At 47.5% G+C, this 19,971-nt stretch overlaps 1 protein-coding gene across 1 annotated transcript in view; it reads right to left on the bottom strand.

Annotated features, from left to right (window-relative positions):
• The window catches only part of DGLUCY (D-glutamate cyclase), a 40,584-nt gene extending 20,846 nt beyond the window's left edge, over positions 1 to 19,738 (bottom strand). The window contains 6 exon segments of the mRNA XM_042944098.1: positions 5,328 to 5,531; positions 8,739 to 8,861; positions 10,012 to 10,159; positions 13,268 to 13,466; positions 15,488 to 15,641; positions 19,651 to 19,738. Of these exon segments, the coding sequence (XP_042800032.1) occupies positions 5,328 to 5,531; positions 8,739 to 8,861; positions 10,012 to 10,159; positions 13,268 to 13,466; positions 15,488 to 15,641; positions 19,651 to 19,738 (916 nt within the window).
• Between the last annotated feature and the right edge of the window lie 233 nt (positions 19,739 to 19,971).

Genomic DNA, 19,971 nt, shown 5'->3' with positions numbered 1-19,971 from the left:
GCAGGGGAGACAGGTGGGGTGCCAACGGCATCTGCTGTGATGCCTACTGGTGACTGTCAACCTGGTCCCAACTGGGCAGCACAGCCTCCCAGGGCCTGTCACATTTCATCATGACCCTGTCCGTATTCAGGGCACCCCAGAGCACATCTGTGCCCCGTAAAGGCAGGATGTGGCTCAGAACTTCCCCCACAAGCTGTGGCTGAAACGAGAGGTGGGCTGAGGGACGCAGCCAGAGGAGGTCAGCTCGGCCTTGAGCTGCCTGGAGAACATGAAGGGACACAGGGTTGGGCTTTCTGTTGTGGGGAGACAGTTCCAGACTTAGAATCCGGAAACTTCCATTCAAGCCCAGGTGTTGGAACATGGTAGCTGTGTGACCTTGGCCTCATCCCTGGATTGCTCCGGACCTCAGTTTCCTAGTGGAGCATGGGGTGGGGGGGGTGTCCAGGTGGAGGAGGGTGCAGGGAAAGGGCCCTTCACATACCTCCAGTAGGAGCGCCAACTGAACATTTGTCTGGAGGGCGCTTTGACCTTAGATTGGCACATTCTAGTGTCACCAGCAATTCACGTGTAGGAATTTACCCTCATAAAGTTAATGTTGGGGGGGTCCACACACATAGTCAGAAGGCGTTCATCACAGCCTTGTTTGTGGTGCCAAGTGACAGGATAATAATATAAATGGTGGCACATTCCTCAAATGGAATTCTAGGCAAACATTAGAAAGGATGTTGTAGAAAGCTAATGACATGGAAGGATGTTTGCAATATAAAAGGAAAAATATATTTACAATTTGTTTACATATATAGGAAGAATATATACATTCTTTCTATTTCTATATAGAAAGAATATATATATTCTTCCTATATATATATTCTTTCTGTATATATATATTCTTTCTCTATATATATTTCTTCAGTCTTACAGGTTTAAGACTGAAGTAAAAGACCGTAAGGGCAAATACTGAATGGCTGATAATGTTAATTGGGACGAGATTTTGGTAATTTTTTTAATGTTTATTTCTTTTTTTTTTTAATTTTTTTTTCAACATTTTTTATTTATTTTTGGGACAGAGAGAGACAGAGCATGAACGGGGGAGGGGCAGAGAGAGAGGGAGACACAGAATCGGAAACAGGCTCCAGGCTCCGAGCCATCAGCCCAGAGCCTGACGCGGGGCTCGAACTCACGGACCGCGAGATCGTGACCTGGCTGAAGTCGGACGCTTAACCGACTGCGCCACCCAGGCGCCCCAATGTTTATTTCTTTTGAGAGAGAGAGAGAGCAGAGAAGGGGCAGAGAGAGAGAGAGGGAGAGAGAGAACCCCAAGCAGGCTCTGCACTGTCAGCACAGAGCCTGAGTCGGGGGGGCTCGATCTCACAAACCGACTGAGCCACCCAGGTGCCCCGATTCTGATCATCTTTACTGCCTGTTTACATTCATATATTTTCTGATGCTTCTCCAACGAGTATGAACTGCTGTTGGTGAAAGGAAAGAAGAACATTTTTAAAGAAAGAAATTGGAATGTAACCTATTTCATAGGATGTGATAACAAAAGTGAGAGGAGGAGAGAGAGAGAACTTTGTCAAATTTAGAGCAGTGTATGATTTCATCATTTGCAATGATTTTATTATGAGAGAAGCATCGTCGCTATGAACCCTGTGTTCCTTCATATTCTCCAGGCACCTCAAATGCAAGCCAACGTCGTCTCAAAAATGACTGAGTGGCTCTAATAGTGAGTAATGCTCAGTATACCACCATTAATCTTGTATCTGCTTATGTAATATAGTAGGAATCAAAAGCATCTATTGTTCTTGGGGATTAAAGATGTTCCTTAATAGACCGTACTGGCACATTCGGACTGTCATGAATCTGCCTTTCCCCCAACCCTCATGCTTCAAACCTTGACACAGTCTGACTAAGCACCAAAGGGGGGCTTTGTGGATGACCTCCTAGGTCATTCTTAGTAAGTTAGGGTGTGCTGGGTCTACAGTAAATTTACTTCCCACTTACTTTTTTATCTGAGCTAATGGCAGAGTTAATAATTCATCTTCCCTTATGACCCTTGTGCTGAGTGGAAGAGATATAGCCTGGATAAGAATGTTTGTGAGGGAGAAAGTATTGCAGAAATTAAAAAAAAAAAAAATCCACCCAGGAGACCAACTATGTAAGAGGTGCTCTCTCTCTCTCTCTCTCTCTATATATATATATATAGCCATAAGCATTCAACTCCGTATATGCATATGTCCTTAAAGGTGCACCTGTGATAGGTATAGATCTCAAATTTACTGTGGGTTTATATGTAAAAGAAACCATACTCTTTGCAGAACCAATGAATGAATGAATGAATGAACGAACAACCTAACAGACATACAAAAAATCAAAAAGCTATGCCCTGTGGTTTTGAAGGAAATTTTGCTACTGTAGACCTTTGATCCCAAACCCAGGGGAGAGAGAAGACTTTTTTTTTTTTAATTTTAGAGAGAAAGAGAGAGCATAAGCTGGGGAGAGGCGCAGAGGGAGAGAGTGAGAGAATCTTAAGTAGGCTCCATGCTCCGCGAGAAGTCCAACATTGGACTCAATCCTACAGCCCTGGGACCATGACCTGAGCCGAAATCAATAGTCAGACACTCAACTGACTGAGCCACCCAGGCACCCTGAGATCAGACATTTTTAAGGCTGGTTACTGGTCCTGGAACTATTTGATTTTTGGCCACAGTATTATTTAACATAAAAAGGCACCCTGGCTGGCTGCTCTATGACTCTGCCCAGCTGCTGCTCTCTGTACTGATGTTACTGTCATCAGTTCTGTCTAGGTGCTGGGACTTTGGCCAGGAGGGTCGATGTCTCCAGGCTGACCTTACCCCTCTGCTCTCCACAGGGGACCCACCACCATCAATCCAGGTATCTGCTTAGGAAACAGGGATCAGATGGGCCAGCAGGGAGACCATTATATGCCTTCACCAGACATTCAAAGTACAAAGAGCTCCCAAGTCTAGAATTACAGCCCATGATAAGGTGCAGAAGAAATGGGGTGTGAGCCAGGAGAGACCAGAGCACTGTTTTAACTGGCCCAGTGGGACCATGATATACGATTTAAACTCAGATTCCAATTTATCCAACATTTGTGGATCGTGGGCTTTGGAGTCTGTTAGTGTGGATTCAATATCTGCCCCGACCATCTGCTAGCTAGGTGGACTTGGGCAAGTTTCTTAACCTTACATGCCTCAGTTTCCTCATCTGTTAAAGTTAATAATAGCTGTCTCATAGGGTCACTGGAAGAATTCAATAAGATGAAATGTGTCAAAGCTTTTACATTTTTTAAAAAAATTTATTTATTTTGAGAGAAAAAGAGAGAACACAGAGGAGGGGCAGAGAGGAGGAGAGAGAATCCCAAGCAGGATTCGCACTGTCAGCACAGAGCTGGATGTAGCGCTCAAACCCACAAACCATGAGATCACGCTTAATGGCTTAATCAACTGAGCCACCCAGGCGCCCTGAAATGTGTCAAAGCTTTTAACATACGGGGAGAGCAGCTGGGAAGGCTGCACCTTAATTCTCTGGGGAGCACTAGCCAGCAAATTGATGGAATTTCCATGCACATCAGCGCCCTCTGCTGGTCGTATGTTTAAAAATTAGACCTTTGGCTCTTACAAACTGTGCTGCAGGGGAAAGAGAAAAGCCCCTCGACTGGCTTACAGCCAACCTCCTCCTACTTGCAACCAGAAGACCCCTAGTGGATCTCATGTCTAGAAAGCCAGCAGGCCGCAAGCCATAGAAGGAATGTCCTTTCTCTGAGACTCGATATACAATATACATGTTGCTTCCAAACTCTTGTGAGGCTGTCTCTTGCAGGGTCCTGCCCTTCCAGCATCTGCAAGTGAGTGGCAACCCAGCCCCCCGCCCCCACCTCTGTTGCCCAGCACAGCCTATTCTGCACCCAACCTCAGGGCAATGGCACAAAAAGATGGGATTAGGGACACTGAAACCCAGGGGTGACTTGTTTAAATGGTGCCAGTTGACTACCTAGGAATCATACTCCCTCTTTTCTTACCTACCCGGTCCCAACTGAGTCCTGCTGGCAATGTACCCAATTAATAAGCTCACCTTCCAAAGTCCCTCTTATCTTTAGTGTTGACAATTTTGGGGGGAAAACATAAATAAAAACCCCAAAAATTATTCATAGTCGAACTACCCAGAGATCATCAACATTAGAATTTTGGTGCATTTTTGGGGGATTCATACACAGTATAAACATTTTTAAAAAATCACACTGTGGGGGCGCCTGGGTGGCTCAGTCGGTTAAGCGGCCAACTTCGGCTCAGGTCATGATCTCACGGCCCATGAGTTCGAGCCCTGCGTTGGGCTCTGTGCTGACAGCTCAGAGCCTGGAGCCTGTTTCATATTCTGTGTCTCCTTCTCTCTGACCCTCACCAGTTCATGCTCTGTCTCTCTCTGTCTCAAAAATAAATAAACGTTAAAAAATAAAATAAAATAAAATAAAATAAAATAAAATAAAATATCACGCTGTGGGACTGCTCAGTAGAGGCAAAGAGGGAATTTAGGCAGCTGACCCTTGTATATGTAGGTGGAGGTGGAGGGGAAAGACGACTCAAACAAGTATCTTAATGACTCTCAAGTAACTTTTTAGAGTTTGAAAAAAAAAAAGTTTGGATTCTGAGTATCTGTTTAAAATTTTTTTTTTAATTTTTTAATGTTTATTTATTTTTGAGAGAGAGAGACACACAGAGTGTGAGCAGGAGAGGGTCAGAGAGAGAGGGAGACACAGAATCTGAAGCAGGTTCCAGGCTCTGAGCTGTCAGCACAGAGCCTGATATGGGGCTTGAACTCACAAACGATGAGATCAATCTGAGCCAAAGTCAGATGCTTAACCAACTGAGCCACCTAGGTGCCCCTAAATTTTTTAAAATATTTATTTAGTTTTGAGACAGAGAGAGAGAGAGAGAGAGAGAGAGCAGGGTAAGGTCAGAGAGAGAGGGAGGTACAGAATTTGAAGCAGGCTCCAGGGTCCGAGCTGTCAGCACAGAGCCCGATGTGGGGCTTGAACTCACGAGTCGTGAGATCATGACCTCAGCCAAAATTGGACGCTTAATCGACTGAGCCACCCAGGTGCCCCAAGGCTATGCCTACTTTCTTGGTAAAACAGCAACTTCTTCTCTTTGATAGTGCTAGTTAAATAAAGAGGAATAAATTCTTCTTTTCATAAAAAATTCGTACTATAGATGCATGTACTTTGCATGCTGCCTTTTTCACTGACCATTACTTCAATGATGAATTTCTCCAAGTCATTAAGGTGTGAACACTTTGTTTCTTACCTGGGTCTGTGGCAATTATAGTCTCCAGTTCTCTAATCTTCTGAACAGCTGAAGCCGATGCGATGCTGTAGTGCAAAGGATCTTGGGAAATGGGATGGACCTCAGGAATTCCCTCAGGGGCAAGACAACTGGGTGGAGCCTCCGTATTCTTCAGGTTGGTCATGACTGTGCAACCCAGTGCACTGGTGAAAGCCAGCGGGGTCTCTGAAACACACAACAAGAGGGCCTGAATGCACTCACTTCATCAGACTCAGTTCATTCTCATCTAGCCCACTGTCGGACGGGCAAGATGGCACCATGCATCGACTCTGCCAACAGTGCTTCACGGCTTCTTGCACCAAGTCAGAAAAAACTGTCTTATGGCTAGATCAAGTCCCACTCAAACAAGTGCCTCCAATTTTTAGGAAAGTGAAGATGAGTTGGGTATGGAAGAAGGGAGAAGGGAGGTACAGCCATAGCTACAGATAGGGCTCTAGGAATTTCCGTCAATTTAATCCCACGGGTATCCGAAAGTACTTACTGAACTCTTACAATGCATGAAGCCATCTTTCTGTACTTTGCTAATAAATAGCTCTCTCTGAACATACCTCCTTTTTTTCCCATAGGACTTTTATTTTGATTTGGTATATGCTAACTTTGTTCTTTAAAAAACTCCTCCCCCCTCCAAAAAAAGGGGCTCAGTCCGTTGAGTGTCTGGCTCTCGATTTCAGCTCAGGTTATGATCCCAGGGTGGCGGTATTGAGCCCCACATTGGACTCCGTGCTGATCATGGAGCCTACTTAAGAGTCTCTCTCTTTCTGCCCCTCCCCTGCTTGCATCCTCTCTCTCAAAATAAATACATAAACTTTAAAAATGTTTTTTAAAAAAGATTCCCTCTCTCTCCCTCTGCCACTCCCCCACTCACACCTTCTCTCTTGCACCCTCCCTCCCTCAAAACAAAACACAAACAAAACAACACGCCTCTCCCACACTAAATCCTGGGCAATGTGAATCCCGGGCACTCTAGTATAGTTATAAAGAACTGGCTTTAGTGTGCCAGAGTTGGAGATGAGACTTTATCTTCTCTAAACACGTTTCTTCAACTATATCATAATGATAATGCTTCAGATAGTTGTTGTCAGAACTGGAAAATGCACATAACAGTGTTTTCTCAAAGTGGTTCAGAGTAAACCTTCAATAAGTGATGGTTTGCCTCACTGAATCAGGCACGGTATCTTACTCATCCTATGCTTTTGTGCCTGGCTCATTTAGGTGCTTAATACCTCCTGTCCTTCATTTACGTCTTCTGCTTTCTTCACTGTCATTATTATCCTAGAGTGCTTCCACTCCTACTCAGCTATATGCTCCCAGAGATGAGGGACCTTTGTTTACTTATCTCAGAATTCGAGTGTCTCAACGCACAAATGTTTCGAATTTCACGGAAAACAGTCACATTTTTTTCAGATTTAACAAAAGTCCAAAGTTGGTCAACACTTCAGAAGGAAAACCTACTGATAACTGCAGAAAGCATTCTAACTTAATTTTTAGACAGGCAAGGACTAAGGATTTTGATGAATGTAATCACTTTAGACAGCATCTAAAACTGATCACTCTAATGCCAGGTACACATCAGAACAGTCAGCTCAGAAGGTGACACAAGGTTTTTCCCCACCAGCTTTGAGGTGTGTAGCAACTAATCTATCACCGAGAGAAGTTCAAATGTTGAAGTTTGAGCATGACTTTTGTAACTCAGAAATATTCAAGGTCATCCCTAAGCCAATGATGTCACTTGGTATCATTTACAGTCAGAAAGACTATTTCCAGCCAGAGCTAATGGGCTGGGGTTTGCTGCAGAACAGGGCGTCCCCTGTGGCTGGTGGCAGAGAGGAGCGAGGCCACCGAGCTAGACAATATTTACTGCACGTGTGTGGATGTGTGAACACACATGAGCACACACACACTCAGAAATGACCACACACTCCCTGAGAACTGCATCTTGTCTCATGCAGCATTTTATTCCCAAGATCTGGGTCCATGCCTGGTACATAGCAGGTGCCTCATACATTTAATGTTAGATAATAGAATTCCACGGATCTCATCACCATATTAATCTTCCCCTGTCATGAGGCCATTCTGATAGCTAAACTTATATGAATGATTTCAAAATCAATTAAAGTAACACTAAATTCTATGGATTGTAGTGTGAGTGTGGCTGACCTGGCTAGAATTTTCCAGTGTCTATGAAATAGACTGCAATAGTTAATGTTTTATCACATCCCTACCTTACTGTGAGCTAGTTAGGGCGCCCTCGTGTGTCGCTTCGTTGTAATAGCATCCTACACTTGGGGAAAAATAAACTGTATATACATCGCTTTCAAATACGGAGGTCCTGCCGGATGAAGATCTGTTCCAAGACCCCCCGTGGACAGGAAACCGCGGATAGCACCAAGCCCTACAGACTATGTTTTTCCCTATATGTACATCCCTATGATAAAGTTTAGTTTATAAATTAGGCACAGTAGGATTAAGAAGGCTAACTAATAATAGAGCAATTATAACAATATACTATAATCAAAGTTATGTGAATGTGGTCTCCCTTTCTAAAAATACCTTCTGGTACTGTACGCACCCTTCCTCTTGTGATCATGTGAGGTGATAACGTGCCTGCGTGAGAGCTGAATGAAGTGAGGTGAGTGACCAGTAGGCATTGTGATGGAGTGGGACGCCACTACTGACCTTCTGACGATTCGTCGGAAGGAGGATCATCTGCTTCTTGACTGCAGTTGACTGTGGGTAACAAACCTCCCGAGGCAGAACTGAAGATGAGGGGGGCCCGCTGCACCTTGCCAACGCCACGTGGAATGGTGTGTTTAGCTGTGCTTTTGCCTTCGCTCTTGTTTTCACAAGCCCCACCCACCTTCAAAATGTCTCAGAGAGTCAAGCTAAATATTGGTCTAGATTCTATCACAATGGGCTGGGAGCCCTCTGCGGTGAGAAATATTTTAATCAAAGCATCCTTGGGCTGAGAGACGAGCTGCTGGTGAGACCCAGCCCTGAGAAGGGAAGAAGGAAGCCAGCGAGACCCGTATGCTTTGTGTTCTGTTTTGTGACTCTGTTTCTTTTTTGTTTTTAATGTTTATTTATTTTTGAGAGAGCATGAGTGGGGGAAGGGCAGAGGGAGGGGGGACAGAGGATCCAAAGCCGCCTCTGCGCTGTCAGCGTGAGCAGGGCTCGAATGCAGTGCGGGGACTCAAAAACTGTGAGATTGTGACCTGAGCCAAAGTCGGACACTCAACTGACTGAGTCACCCAGGAACCCATTATGACTCTATTTCTTAAATCACTGCACTGTGAGTCTATGCTTTCAAGAACTAGAGCCCCACTGGTTTCCATCGTGGGTCATGGTGATTGTGCCCCATAAGCCCAGACATACTGCAGCTGCTGACAGCTTCGAGGCTGGTCATTGGAGAAGGTCAGAACACTGGGACGTCCCCCGGCTGACACACCACAGGCTCCCCATAGTCAGGTCTAGAAAGATCTTTGATTCCCAACCATTCTGCAAATGGAAAAAGAAAATGAAGTCCATCGGATCCTGCCCTAGTAGGTCCCATCCAAGTTGACACACATTGAGTGGTTTATGCTTCTTTCTCCCAGACAGACTCTGGTCCTAGGATTGCTGTCGATGGTACTGGAGAAAAGGAATTGGGACTTTAACAACCCAGGGCGCTTGCTAACTTCTAGCCCATTCTGAGTAGCACAGTTTCCGAACACAGAACCTCAAACCCCTGGTTTGATTGCTGGAGGAGCCTTGGGTGCACTTAGCCCAGCACCTTGTGCAGGTTGCTAACCAAGCCAGCATTTGTAAGCCCACATTTATCTTGGTACAAGCTGAGTCACATAATGCAGACCTAAACTCTGTTGCTTAACCACCAACAGCACCCCTACTGATGGTCTGGCATCAGAAGGTTCATGAGGACAGCAAAGATGGATGTGTTGGGCCAACCCAAGCCCACCGAGGAGAAGACAATTCAATGATTCATCAATGCACTTTGCTTTGGGGGGTCCTGAGATCATCTTTCTAAGAGGAAGGTGGCCCCGCTGTTGATTGCATCTTTAGAGAAAGCAGGTTTTGTCTGATTGGCTCGTTTTACACAGTTGAGCAAATTCAGTTACACTGAGCTTTGACTCTCACCCAAGACCCAATCCCAGGTTCTCACCAGGTCCTCTGAGAACCACAAAGAGGCCTGGACAGCTGTCACTCTTGGATCTGCTCACTCACTCTCAGACTGAGTTAATACCCTGGGGATCAGTTGAAGTGAACATTTGGAACAAAGCCTTCCCCTGCTAAATACGCTGCTGACCAACAGCCTGGATTAGAGGTTGCTCTCAGCTCAAGTCCCGGGACACATAGCCGTGCTGTCATTCTCTACCACCTGCTTCCCCCGACCCTTCAGGTTCACCTTAAGTTCATGGGAGATGATGGGTGAGGCTGACTATTCTGCCAAGGGCAACACCTTTAAACCTGAGGGGCCTCTGTAAACCCAGCCCGAAAGCTGCTGCGGGAGTCTGATCCTTGTCCAGGACGCCCAGGACCCCTGGGAAGATGAGGACAAGCCGGGGGAGTTCGGGAACATAGCAGGTTCCCGTCTTCTCGTGCTGAAGTTCAGGGGTGGCTGTCAGAATACTGAATGAGAGTGGACACTCACCCGGGTCGCCGATATGAATGGGATGTCCCTTATTCCCTGGGGAGCAACTGGCCGGCACCAGCCCTTCCAGCTTGTTATTGGGGATGGGCCGCATTGTGACCACCAGGTGGCAGCAAAAGCCAGCAATGGTAGCACAAGGCGCTGTCGTCTGAAAAGAAATCAAGGAAAACAAGTTGAAAAACAGAATTAACACAGATGGAAAGCCTGAACACTAGGAGTTCAAAGCAGCTGAATGAAAGAGGGGATCCAAGCAGCTATTATAAAATTATAGCTTCTACTTTTTGTTTGTTTTTAAGACTGATTTAATATATTATATTATATTATATTATATTAATCATATTATATTATTTAGTGACAGAGACAGTGCCAGCAGGGGAGAGGCAGAGAGAGAGAGGGAGAGAGAGAATCCCAAGCAGGCTCCTCTCTACCCACGCAGAGCCAGATGGGGGGCTTGAACCCGCAACACTGTGAAATCATGACCTGAGCCAAAATCAAGAGTTGGACGCTCAACCAACCAACTGAGCCACCCAGGTGCCCCATGTTGCTTCTACTTTTATGTGACATAGAAATGAGAAAGCCTGCTGGTATTTATTGGTCTAAAACAGAGAACCTTGTATGTGCTGTGGATGCTCTGGTAGCTTAAAGCACTTAAAGCAATGTTTTTAACTACAGAAAAAGAAACGCATAGGTTTACAAAGCCAACCAATTATATCGCACATGCAGTTACCAACTTATGAAAAAATGTGATGCAGCGATATGTATCCTTCATTAACAGCTTGGGGAACAAGACAGCAGACCTACCATTATAATTTTGGTGTAGTGATCAACATATAGGATATTTTTGTGCTATCAGCATGGCCATGAGACATGAAGCTATCTGGGAGTTCTCTGGGCAGCCACAAAATCACAGGGTCTGCTGATACAACTGTAGTTCCTTGTCTGCATTCATAATCAAAGGAAATGCTCAGTTTCAGTCTGAGGCTATAAAAATAAAGATGTAATTTTTTCCCCATCCAATTTCATGGGTCCTCTGGATTTTCTCCACAGACCTCTAGGGGTCCGTGGACCGCAGGTGAAGACCTCTAAGACAGTCAGCGGCAGAGGGTTCCAAGGACAAGGGATGTCTCAGGAGGCATTGGGATCTGCTCTGCCTCGTGAGTCCACACTGGGGATGGGGGCCCCACTGAGCCCTGCCTCCCTCCTCCTGCCTTAGAATGACCTGTGTGACTTTCACTGGTGGTGGTGTTTGTGGTCTGAACGGTTTCTGGTGGCTGCCGTGGGGCTTATGAATGATTTAGAATGTGGCCAGGATGATGATCCACTGGGACGTGGCTGCTGCCCAAAGCGCTTGCTGTTGGCACTGAGGGGGGAAAATGCCACCCCAAAATACACCAGTTTGGCATACAGATTGTTTTGAATTAAAGTTACTTGAGAAACCGCCAGTGCAAGAAAAACACTCTACACCCCTTTCCAGCAACCCCCCTCCCCCCCCCCCCCCCCCCCCCCCCCCCCCCCCCCCGCTGAAAAGCAGGAAATAATCCTCCCACGTGAAGGGACCCTCCCTGTACCAAGAGGGTAGAAGGCATCTTTATCTCCAGAGATGGGAAATCAAGGCCGAGAGGGCTATGTAAACAAACCTTGTGACTTCCTCGTGAATTTACTACCCCAAGCTCAAACTTGTCTTACCAATTCTTCACAAATTCATTGTTTCTTTGTCTGAAAGGTGTAAAAGCTATCTGTTTTGGTCACTTCTTTGAGCCTCACATATTTGGGGCTCCTGTAGGTATGACATTAAATTTAGTTTTCTCCTGTTAATCCACCTCCTGTCGATCTAAGTGTTAGACCAGCCAAAGGGCCTAGAAGGGAAGAAGGGACAAGTTTTCCTCCCTGGCAGTCCCTGGTGGCCGCAGGATGAAACCTTGGCGTGCCTGCCCGGTCGGTGTCTGAATCACAGCACTGGGGAAGGGACACGCGTCAGGGACTTTCACAGGGGACAGGCAGCGCTCCCCGAGGCTGCCCCTCAGGGCCCCACCTGAATCCAAGATGGCTGCCTGGCCGTATCTCCCAGGAGCCAAGGGCCAGAGGCAACCGTACTGAACAGAAGGCTATTTGGTAAGTGAGCTGTCATGGGAAAACCATGGCTCCCCTGAGCACTGACCATGGCAGTGATGAACATGCTGTGCAAAGCATCCCTTAATCGTCACACTTCTACTAGTGACATTTCATAAACGGGAGCCAGGAGTCCTAGGGTAGGGTCTGGCTTTGGGATATGGGCGGGTCCTTTTCTCTCTCCAGGCCTCAGTTTCCTCATCTCAATGACAGACTGCCCATGATGTACCCGCTGCCAAGGGCGGTGTGTTTGGGGGCCACCTCTGCCCCAGGGCCCCTGCCAGTGACTGCTGTCTCCGCCCTTCCCTACCTTTAAGAAAACTGCTCAGGCACATGCTTCACTCATGAAAATTGTTTCTCATCAGAGGCAGCTCGGGCCTCTCTGGCAGGAGCCCAAACCAGGCAAGTTTCAATAAATGTCCGGAAGCCCAAGACCAAATCTGCAGTCCAAGTCCTCCATAGAGGACCCTGCAGCTGGCCGTTGACGTGGGCTGATTCACACGATGTCCTGGAGGGGGGTCAGGGGAATGAGGGAATCTGGTTCTCCTGCCTTGACAAGCAGTGGCTGGAATGGAACTTCAGAGACACGGCAGGGAGGTGACCCCTGGCAGCGGGCACGTCCCAGGAGAGGCGACCCCCAGGGGCCACCGCTGGCCAAGAACAGAACCCAGCTTTCCTGACAGAAACATAACCCGGCAGCCAACAGGCTGGCCAAGGCCCTGCCACAAATCCCCGGGCCATTTACCTGGCCAGGCACATTCTGCCCGATGCCAGGAAGTTTGAGCCAAGGAGGATTTTCAAAAAGCTCACTGAGATGCTCTAAGTTAAAGGAGCCAGACAAATTCCAGACAGGTTTGGTTTACACAGTTGCCACAATGTCTATAAGGGCTTGACTTGAACACTCAAGGCCACCCTGGGAGCTCACAGCAATCCCAGAGGTGGGCACGAGAGAGGCTGGACATTCCATTTTCCAGATGAGGGGACAAGCTCAGAGAGGTTAACCACTTGTCGGGTTGCACAGCAAGAGAGTGGCTGAGCTCAGGTCACTTTAGTCTCTGACCTCCTGAGTGCATGTTCTCCCCACCACAGGAAAATACAAGGTGATGCACATTTTCAGGTCATTCTGCCCTTGGAGATTGTGTCCTACCTCGTACGCACCCACGTGACCATGCCCTACGGAGTCTCTTCTGGGGAGCCCCACCTTCTCCAAGGCTGCTTCCAGGGAGGAGCTGCACTCCGGGAGGAAAGTCACCATGTCCCTCAGCTGCTCTGAGTACTCCTCCAATGAGGTCAGGCTGCCTCCGCGGGCACCAAACTCGTACTTCCGGAACTAGGGACACCCTGTCCTGGGGGGAAGCTCATAGTTCCAGAATCAAGATGGCCCCTGACCATGCATTTTTAAAAAGAATGGGGGTTGGGGTCCCTGGGTGGCGCAGTTGGTTAGGCCTCTGACTCTTGATTTCGGCTCAGATTCATGAGTTTGAGCCCCATGTCGGACTCTGCACTGACAGTGTGGAGCCTGCTTGGGATTCTCTCTCTCTCTCTCTCTCTCTCTCTCTCTGCTCTTCCCCCACTTGTGCTCTCTCTCAAAAATAAATAAATAAGCTTTAAAAAATCTTTTAAAAAAAGAGACTTTTCTGTAGAATTAAAATATGGTTTGGTGCGCCTGGGTGGCGCAGTCGGTTAAGCGTCCGACTTCAGCCAGGTCACGATCTCGCGGCCCGTGAGTTCGAGCCCCGCGTCAGGCTCTGGGCTGATGGCTCGGAGCCTGGAGCCTGTTTCCGATTCTGTGTCTCCCTCTCTCTCTGCCCCTCCCCCGTTCATGCTCTGTCTCTCTCTGTCCCAAAAATAAATAAAAAACGTTGAAAAAAAAAATTTAAAAAAAAAAATATGGTTTTAAGCCAGTTCTTTATTCACTCCAAAATTATTTTGTTGAGCCATTCCTCTGTGCCAAGCACAAGCCAGGTGATGGGACAACAGTGACAGAGAGGACATCGGCCCAGCCCATAAGAAGTATGCAATCCTACGTTGGCGGTGAGACTGCACTGAAAACAAATACTTGCAACACAGAGCAGTGAGTGTTAACAGTGTGGGTGGAGGAGTGACCCACGGAAGGGAGGAACTCACTCTCCCCCACAAAGGGGAAGGTGCTGGAGCTGGATCCTGAGGGATGGATAGGAGTTCACCAGCTGAACAAGGGGGAAAGCACATCCTAGGCAGAGGGAACAGTATGTGAACAGCATGGAGGCATCAAACATGTGACACCCCGTGCGATCTGCTCTAAGCGTCCCCAAGATGGTAGCCTGGGGGGTGCTAGGAAAAAAAACAGAAGGAGCTGACCTCAGGTCTGGGTGGGGTCTCTGAAGGACTCTCCTAGCCCAGAGTCCACAAAATGGTAGCAGCAGAATGTTCGGGGGGAGCTTTCTCTCTGGGGAGATGGCTGGGGATGGCTGGAGTGTCATGGGGGAGGGGAGACACTGAGCCAGGGCCTGGTCACTACAGGTGACCAGGTATCAGGCCAAGGTGCAAGTCATGGGAAGGCACTGAAGAGTTTATTTATTTATTTATTTATTTATTTATGTTTTTAAAATTATTTATTTATTTTTGAGAGAGAAGAGAGACAGAGCACGAGCAGGGAAAGGGCAGAGAGACCAAGATACACAGAATCCGTAGGAGGCTCTAGACTCCGGGCTGACAGCACAGAGCCCGATGCAGGGCTTGAACCCACAAACCATGAGATCATGACCTGAGCCGAAGTTGGATGCTTACCCAACTGAGCCACTCAGGCGCTCCATGGCACTGAAGATTTTAAATGGGGGAGTCATGTGATCAGACCTAGCATTTAGGAAAAGTCACTCAGGTGGGCGAGCAGAAGGGATGTGAGCCTGAGCTGGGGTCGTGGGAGAAAGGTGGGCTCGTTGGGATGCTATGGAGGAAGCAGAATCAGCAGGCCCATTTATTCAATATGTTATATTTTCGAAGTCTGTGAGAACATACCCACAGTGTTAATAACGGCTCTCCCTGGGTAGGTACCAGTAATGCAAGTGTTTTTACTTTCTTCTTCATCCAGTGCTTCCGATTTCTGGCTTGGGTGAGGAAGTGGATGATGGGAGGTGCCAGCGGCATTTCTGCAGCCAGGGCAGGACTATCTTGGTGATCCCCAAGATTTTTCCCAGGGCAAGGGACAGGGACAGGGATGGGAATGGAGGGGAGGACAGCTCATCCCTGAGCAAGAGTCATGGGTGAGGCCTTGTACCAGGTACTGAGCATCCCCATGACTGGACAAAGAGGTCCCCGTTGACAGACACACCTGGCTGCTGCATGTGGCCACTCCCAAGCTTGAACCCTGGTAACCCAAGCATTTTACCTGGTGTCCAGAACAGTGTTCGGGGTAGGCGACGTCCACTTGCCTGGCTCAGTCAGACCTAGTAGGGGCAGAGGGCCATTGTTGGCTTGGCAGAACTTTTCAAAGGCTGGAGCCAGGGACCTGTGCAGGACCACCATGCTGGCTGGTCGGAGCCCTGAGTTTGGTGAGAGAAGGGACACAGGCATAGTCGGTTGCCTCTTGGTAGAGCCTTTCAATTTTAACTCTTTATCGTAGCACAGCACAGAAAAATGCCCATAAGTGTACAACTTGATGAACACGTAACCGACACCCAGGTCAAGAAACAACATTTATCAACATTCCAGAATCCCTCTATGCCCCTTATAGTTAATCACCCCAGCCTCGAAGGTGGCCGCTACCGTGACTTCTAACACCATGGGTTACTCTTGCCTGTTCTTCATATAATGGAATCATACAATGTGAGCCTTTTGAGTCTGGCTTCTGTCACTCAATCGTATGTCCGGGAGATCCATCCATACCTTTGTGTTTGACAACAGCTGGTTCATTCTCATTGCTGTGTGATATATTCATTACCACAATGTATTTACCCAGTCCTGTTGTGGATGGACATTTGAATGGCTTCCAGTTTGGGGTTATTATAAATGGTGCTGCCATGAGCATTTTAATACACGCATGTTGGGGTGCATTTCTGTCTGGCATACCCCTAGGGTTGCAGGGTATATACATGTTCAGCTAAGCGGTTTCCAAAGCGGTTGTACCAATTTATATTGCAAGTTCTTGCTTGTTCCTTATCCTCTCCAGTGCTTGCTGTTGCCTATCTTTTCCATTCCATCCACCCTGGCAGGTGGGTAGTGGCCTCACACTGCGGTTTTAATTTGCATTGCCCTGAAGACCAATGCGGTTGAGTGACTTTCATAGGTTTTATTGGCCATTTGGGTATCCTTTGTGGGAAAGACACTGCTCATGTCTTTTGTCTGGGCAGATTCTTGACTGAGTAGGCTCACAGAATCCTTGACTCCCCCTCCAAGGAGGTAGTCTTACTTCAGCTATGGGGGAAGACCCCCCACTTGCATGACACCACCTCCTGTGGTAAGGAGCCCTCTTCTGGAATGGGAAGTCCTTTGACAGCTAAACAAACCTGTGTTTGAATCCTGATTCGGCCTCTGACCAGCAGTGTCCCCCTGAGCCTTGGTATTCCCAAGGAGGAGATGGCAGTAATGACACCTGCCTCAAAGAGAACTCTGGGGGTTCATTCCTGTGTGTTAATTACCTAACACACAGGTGTACAGGAAGTAGGGGTTGGAGGCATGAATATGGACTCTTGCATGGACATTTACAATTATGGTACTGAAGGAATATTTAATGATGGTTTGTAATGTACGGTTAAAGGAACAAAACTAGATAACAAAACCGTATTTGGGGCATATTTTCCTCTTTATACAGTTCATGAGAGAAATAACTAGAAGGAAATACATCTACATGTTAATCACAGTTATCTCCTGTATCAGGACTGCGTGATATTTAATGTTCTCTTCTGTGCTTTTCTCAATTCTAAAATGTATGTAATAAATAGGTATCATTCTGTAACTGGAGGAAAAAACAAACAAGAAAACTTATGGTTTGTTTTTTTTTTAAGGGATTATTTCCTTTAAACACACCATCCCAAAGAAAAACATAATTATGCTGCTTTTGGAGAAATAATCTTGGTGACAATTCTCCTAAATGCTAGGTTGCCGTATCAACATGTGGGCATCTCTTTTCCACAACGATACTGTCTGCTAGTATTTTCTCTTTAGCTCTGATATTTTCCTTAGCTCTCTGTGCTAAGTCATTTGTAGACGTAATCACTTATATTTTATACGTAAGGAGAACAAGGCTCAAAGAGATGAAGTGACTTCACATGGCTGAGGCATGGCAGAGCCAGGATTTAAGCCTGAGACAGGGGACCGCTGAGTCCCTCTAGGGTCACCATTGGACTGCAGGCATCAGACCTTTGTAGGATGGGTCCACCACCCATTCCGGCACCTTCCTCCTCAGGGATGGTAGAAAGAAGTGGATACAAGCAGATGCAACCATCCGTACGGAAAGTTCTAGCACCAGCTTCTGCTCTAACATCCTGGAACTCATTGCCTCAAACCCTTGGTGCCTGCCAATGCTACAGACTTTGAAAATGGGGACGAGCTGGACACTCCCAGCTGCTGAAAGCCCAAGGAAGCTGACTGCATGTCTCGAGCAAGCCCAGCGTGTCTCCAAAAATAGTCTGGAGTGAGGTGGAAGGGAATCCAGCCAGCCTAGAAGCCTGGCTTTCCCTAGCCGCCTCCTTTCTTACCTCCAAAGCCTGTTGTGAGAGCAAATTGGATTTTTAATACCGCAAATCAGAGAGGTATTATGAGCACAAAGCTTCTTTGTTTCCTTTTTAATTAAACGCACTTCAGAGGGCACTGTGTTTTCATTTTGTTCATCTCCACTGCTGATGGTACCAAGTCCCCAGTTGTTCCCATTAGTAACAAGACACCAATAGAGGGCTCAGTGGTGGCTTTGGGTGGGGGGGGGGGGGGGATGGGTGAGGGGAGGGTCTGAACGGATTCCTGTGTTGCCTGGGTCTCTCCGGCTCCATCTAAGGTCATGACAGCTTTTTCTTTGTGAGGAGAAACAAAGTGAGCCTTCTGAGTCCTTGTACCTCAAAGCAAAGTTGTCCATTCTTTTTTTTTTTTTTTTAACTTAATGATGGGAGAGGGAAAAAAAAAAAAGCACCTCTAATGTCCCTAATCTGATCTAAAGCCCCGGAAGACGTAGTCCCGAACTGAGGTGCTGCAGCTCTTCTGCAGAATGAGCTTCTTTCCTTGTGGAACATTCCATGACAGCGGCTGACTTGGATGGTACATCTTACCCCCACGAGCTCAGTTACCCCTCCCGACAGCTCCTGAGGGAGGACTGAACTGTTACTTTCAGGGTGCAGGTGAGCTTAGAGAGGTCATACACCTTACCCACAGCTACAGCCAGAAGGAGCCAAGCTGGGACTTACATCCAGACTGGTACGCTCTGCTCTCTTGGAGCCCCGAAGTGCTAGCGAGCAGTGGGGTTCAGCTGGTGTTTGCTGGTACGTCATGTACAGGGTTGGGGGAGACTATGACCCTGGTGGCTCTCTACAAAGCACGCTCCCTAGGGCTCACAGCCCTGAGTGGCTCCTTCCCCGTTGACTTTGTCCTCGGCCACGTGCCTTGCTTTGCCAACGGGACGGTAGAAAGTATGACGCAAGCGGGTGTTTGATACGTGCTTGGGCATTACAGCTCCTCCTCCAGGAATCTTGAGCTACCCTGGAAAGAAGTTTGGCTACCACTGCTGGCGAGGCTTCCTAGCAAGAGAGAAGCATTAGGCCGGCCCCAAGTGCTCTGGGCCTCCCAGTAGACACTCCAGACATGTGAGGAAGAAGCCATCATGGATGGTCCAGCCCCAGCAGACGTGGTACCACGTGAAGCAGAAAACCCCCCGGCTAAGGCCAGCGTCATCGCAGAATATCGCTTAAGCTGGTGAGTCTGGGGTGCTTTGTTATGCAATAATAGAGAATTCTGTTGGTCCAGAAATAGCCACAGAGGCCAGATACGTCAGTGAAAACTGTCCTGCTCCAGAACTTTAAACCATGCTACTGGTTTTTCTCTTTGGCGATTCCGGTAACCGAAAGTCTTTCGTATCATGAAATTTTGCTGGGACTTGTGTCAGTGACAACTTTGACGGCTGTTTTCTCTCACAGGACCTTTCAGAGCCTTGAGTGTCACTCCTGGAAGAGACTGGGGAGACGGTGCACCCAGAGAGGAACAAAACGGGGAGACGTAGTCTGAATCAAAAACCAGATTAAAATGCAGTGTTATCTGGGCGTGCTTTTCCCCCCCGAGAGAAAACCCCTTTCATCTTCTGAGGCCATTGGCAGGTCCCCCCGTGGAGTTGGGTTGACCAAGCAGAACTGGTGGTACCGGAGCCATCTGGTAAGGTGTTCACGCCTGAGTCTGGCCCAACTGCCAGACCTGCTGGGACATTAATTAGGGACCCGAGCAAATATCATCCTGCTCTTACTTCCTGTCTCCCAGGCAGAAGCTACAAGTCTCAGGAATTCCTGGGCCCTGCACCGCTGGTATTTCTAGGGATTTTCTTTCTTTCTTTTTTTTTAAACATCTATCACTACTTACCCCCAGCCACGCTGGACATGTTTCTGATGTCTGGTGTCTTCTGTAGGATCAAGCTCCTTATGGCAGAGGGAAGTGTGAAGGTTATCATGCCGTCTTTGAACGGGCCAGAGTCTGGGTGAAGGAAGGAAGAGGAACAAATGAGAAGCTCAGCTTCCTTGCAGGGGGCAGATTCGACGTCAGGTATCCATCACCACCCCCCAACCCCGGCCCTACCTGTCCTGGCCCGAGTGGGCATTGTTTGGAGCAAATTCTCCCCACCCTATTCCCATCCCCTTCATGTCTCAGTTTCTAGTGAGAAACTCCTAACACTTCAAGACCTTT

Source organism: Panthera leo, chromosome B3, assembly GCF_018350215.1.
Source record: "Panthera leo isolate Ple1 chromosome B3, P.leo_Ple1_pat1.1, whole genome shotgun sequence".
Lineage (NCBI taxonomy): Eukaryota > Metazoa > Chordata > Mammalia > Carnivora > Felidae > Panthera > Panthera leo.
This window is presented reverse-complemented; position numbering and strand designations above follow the sequence as displayed.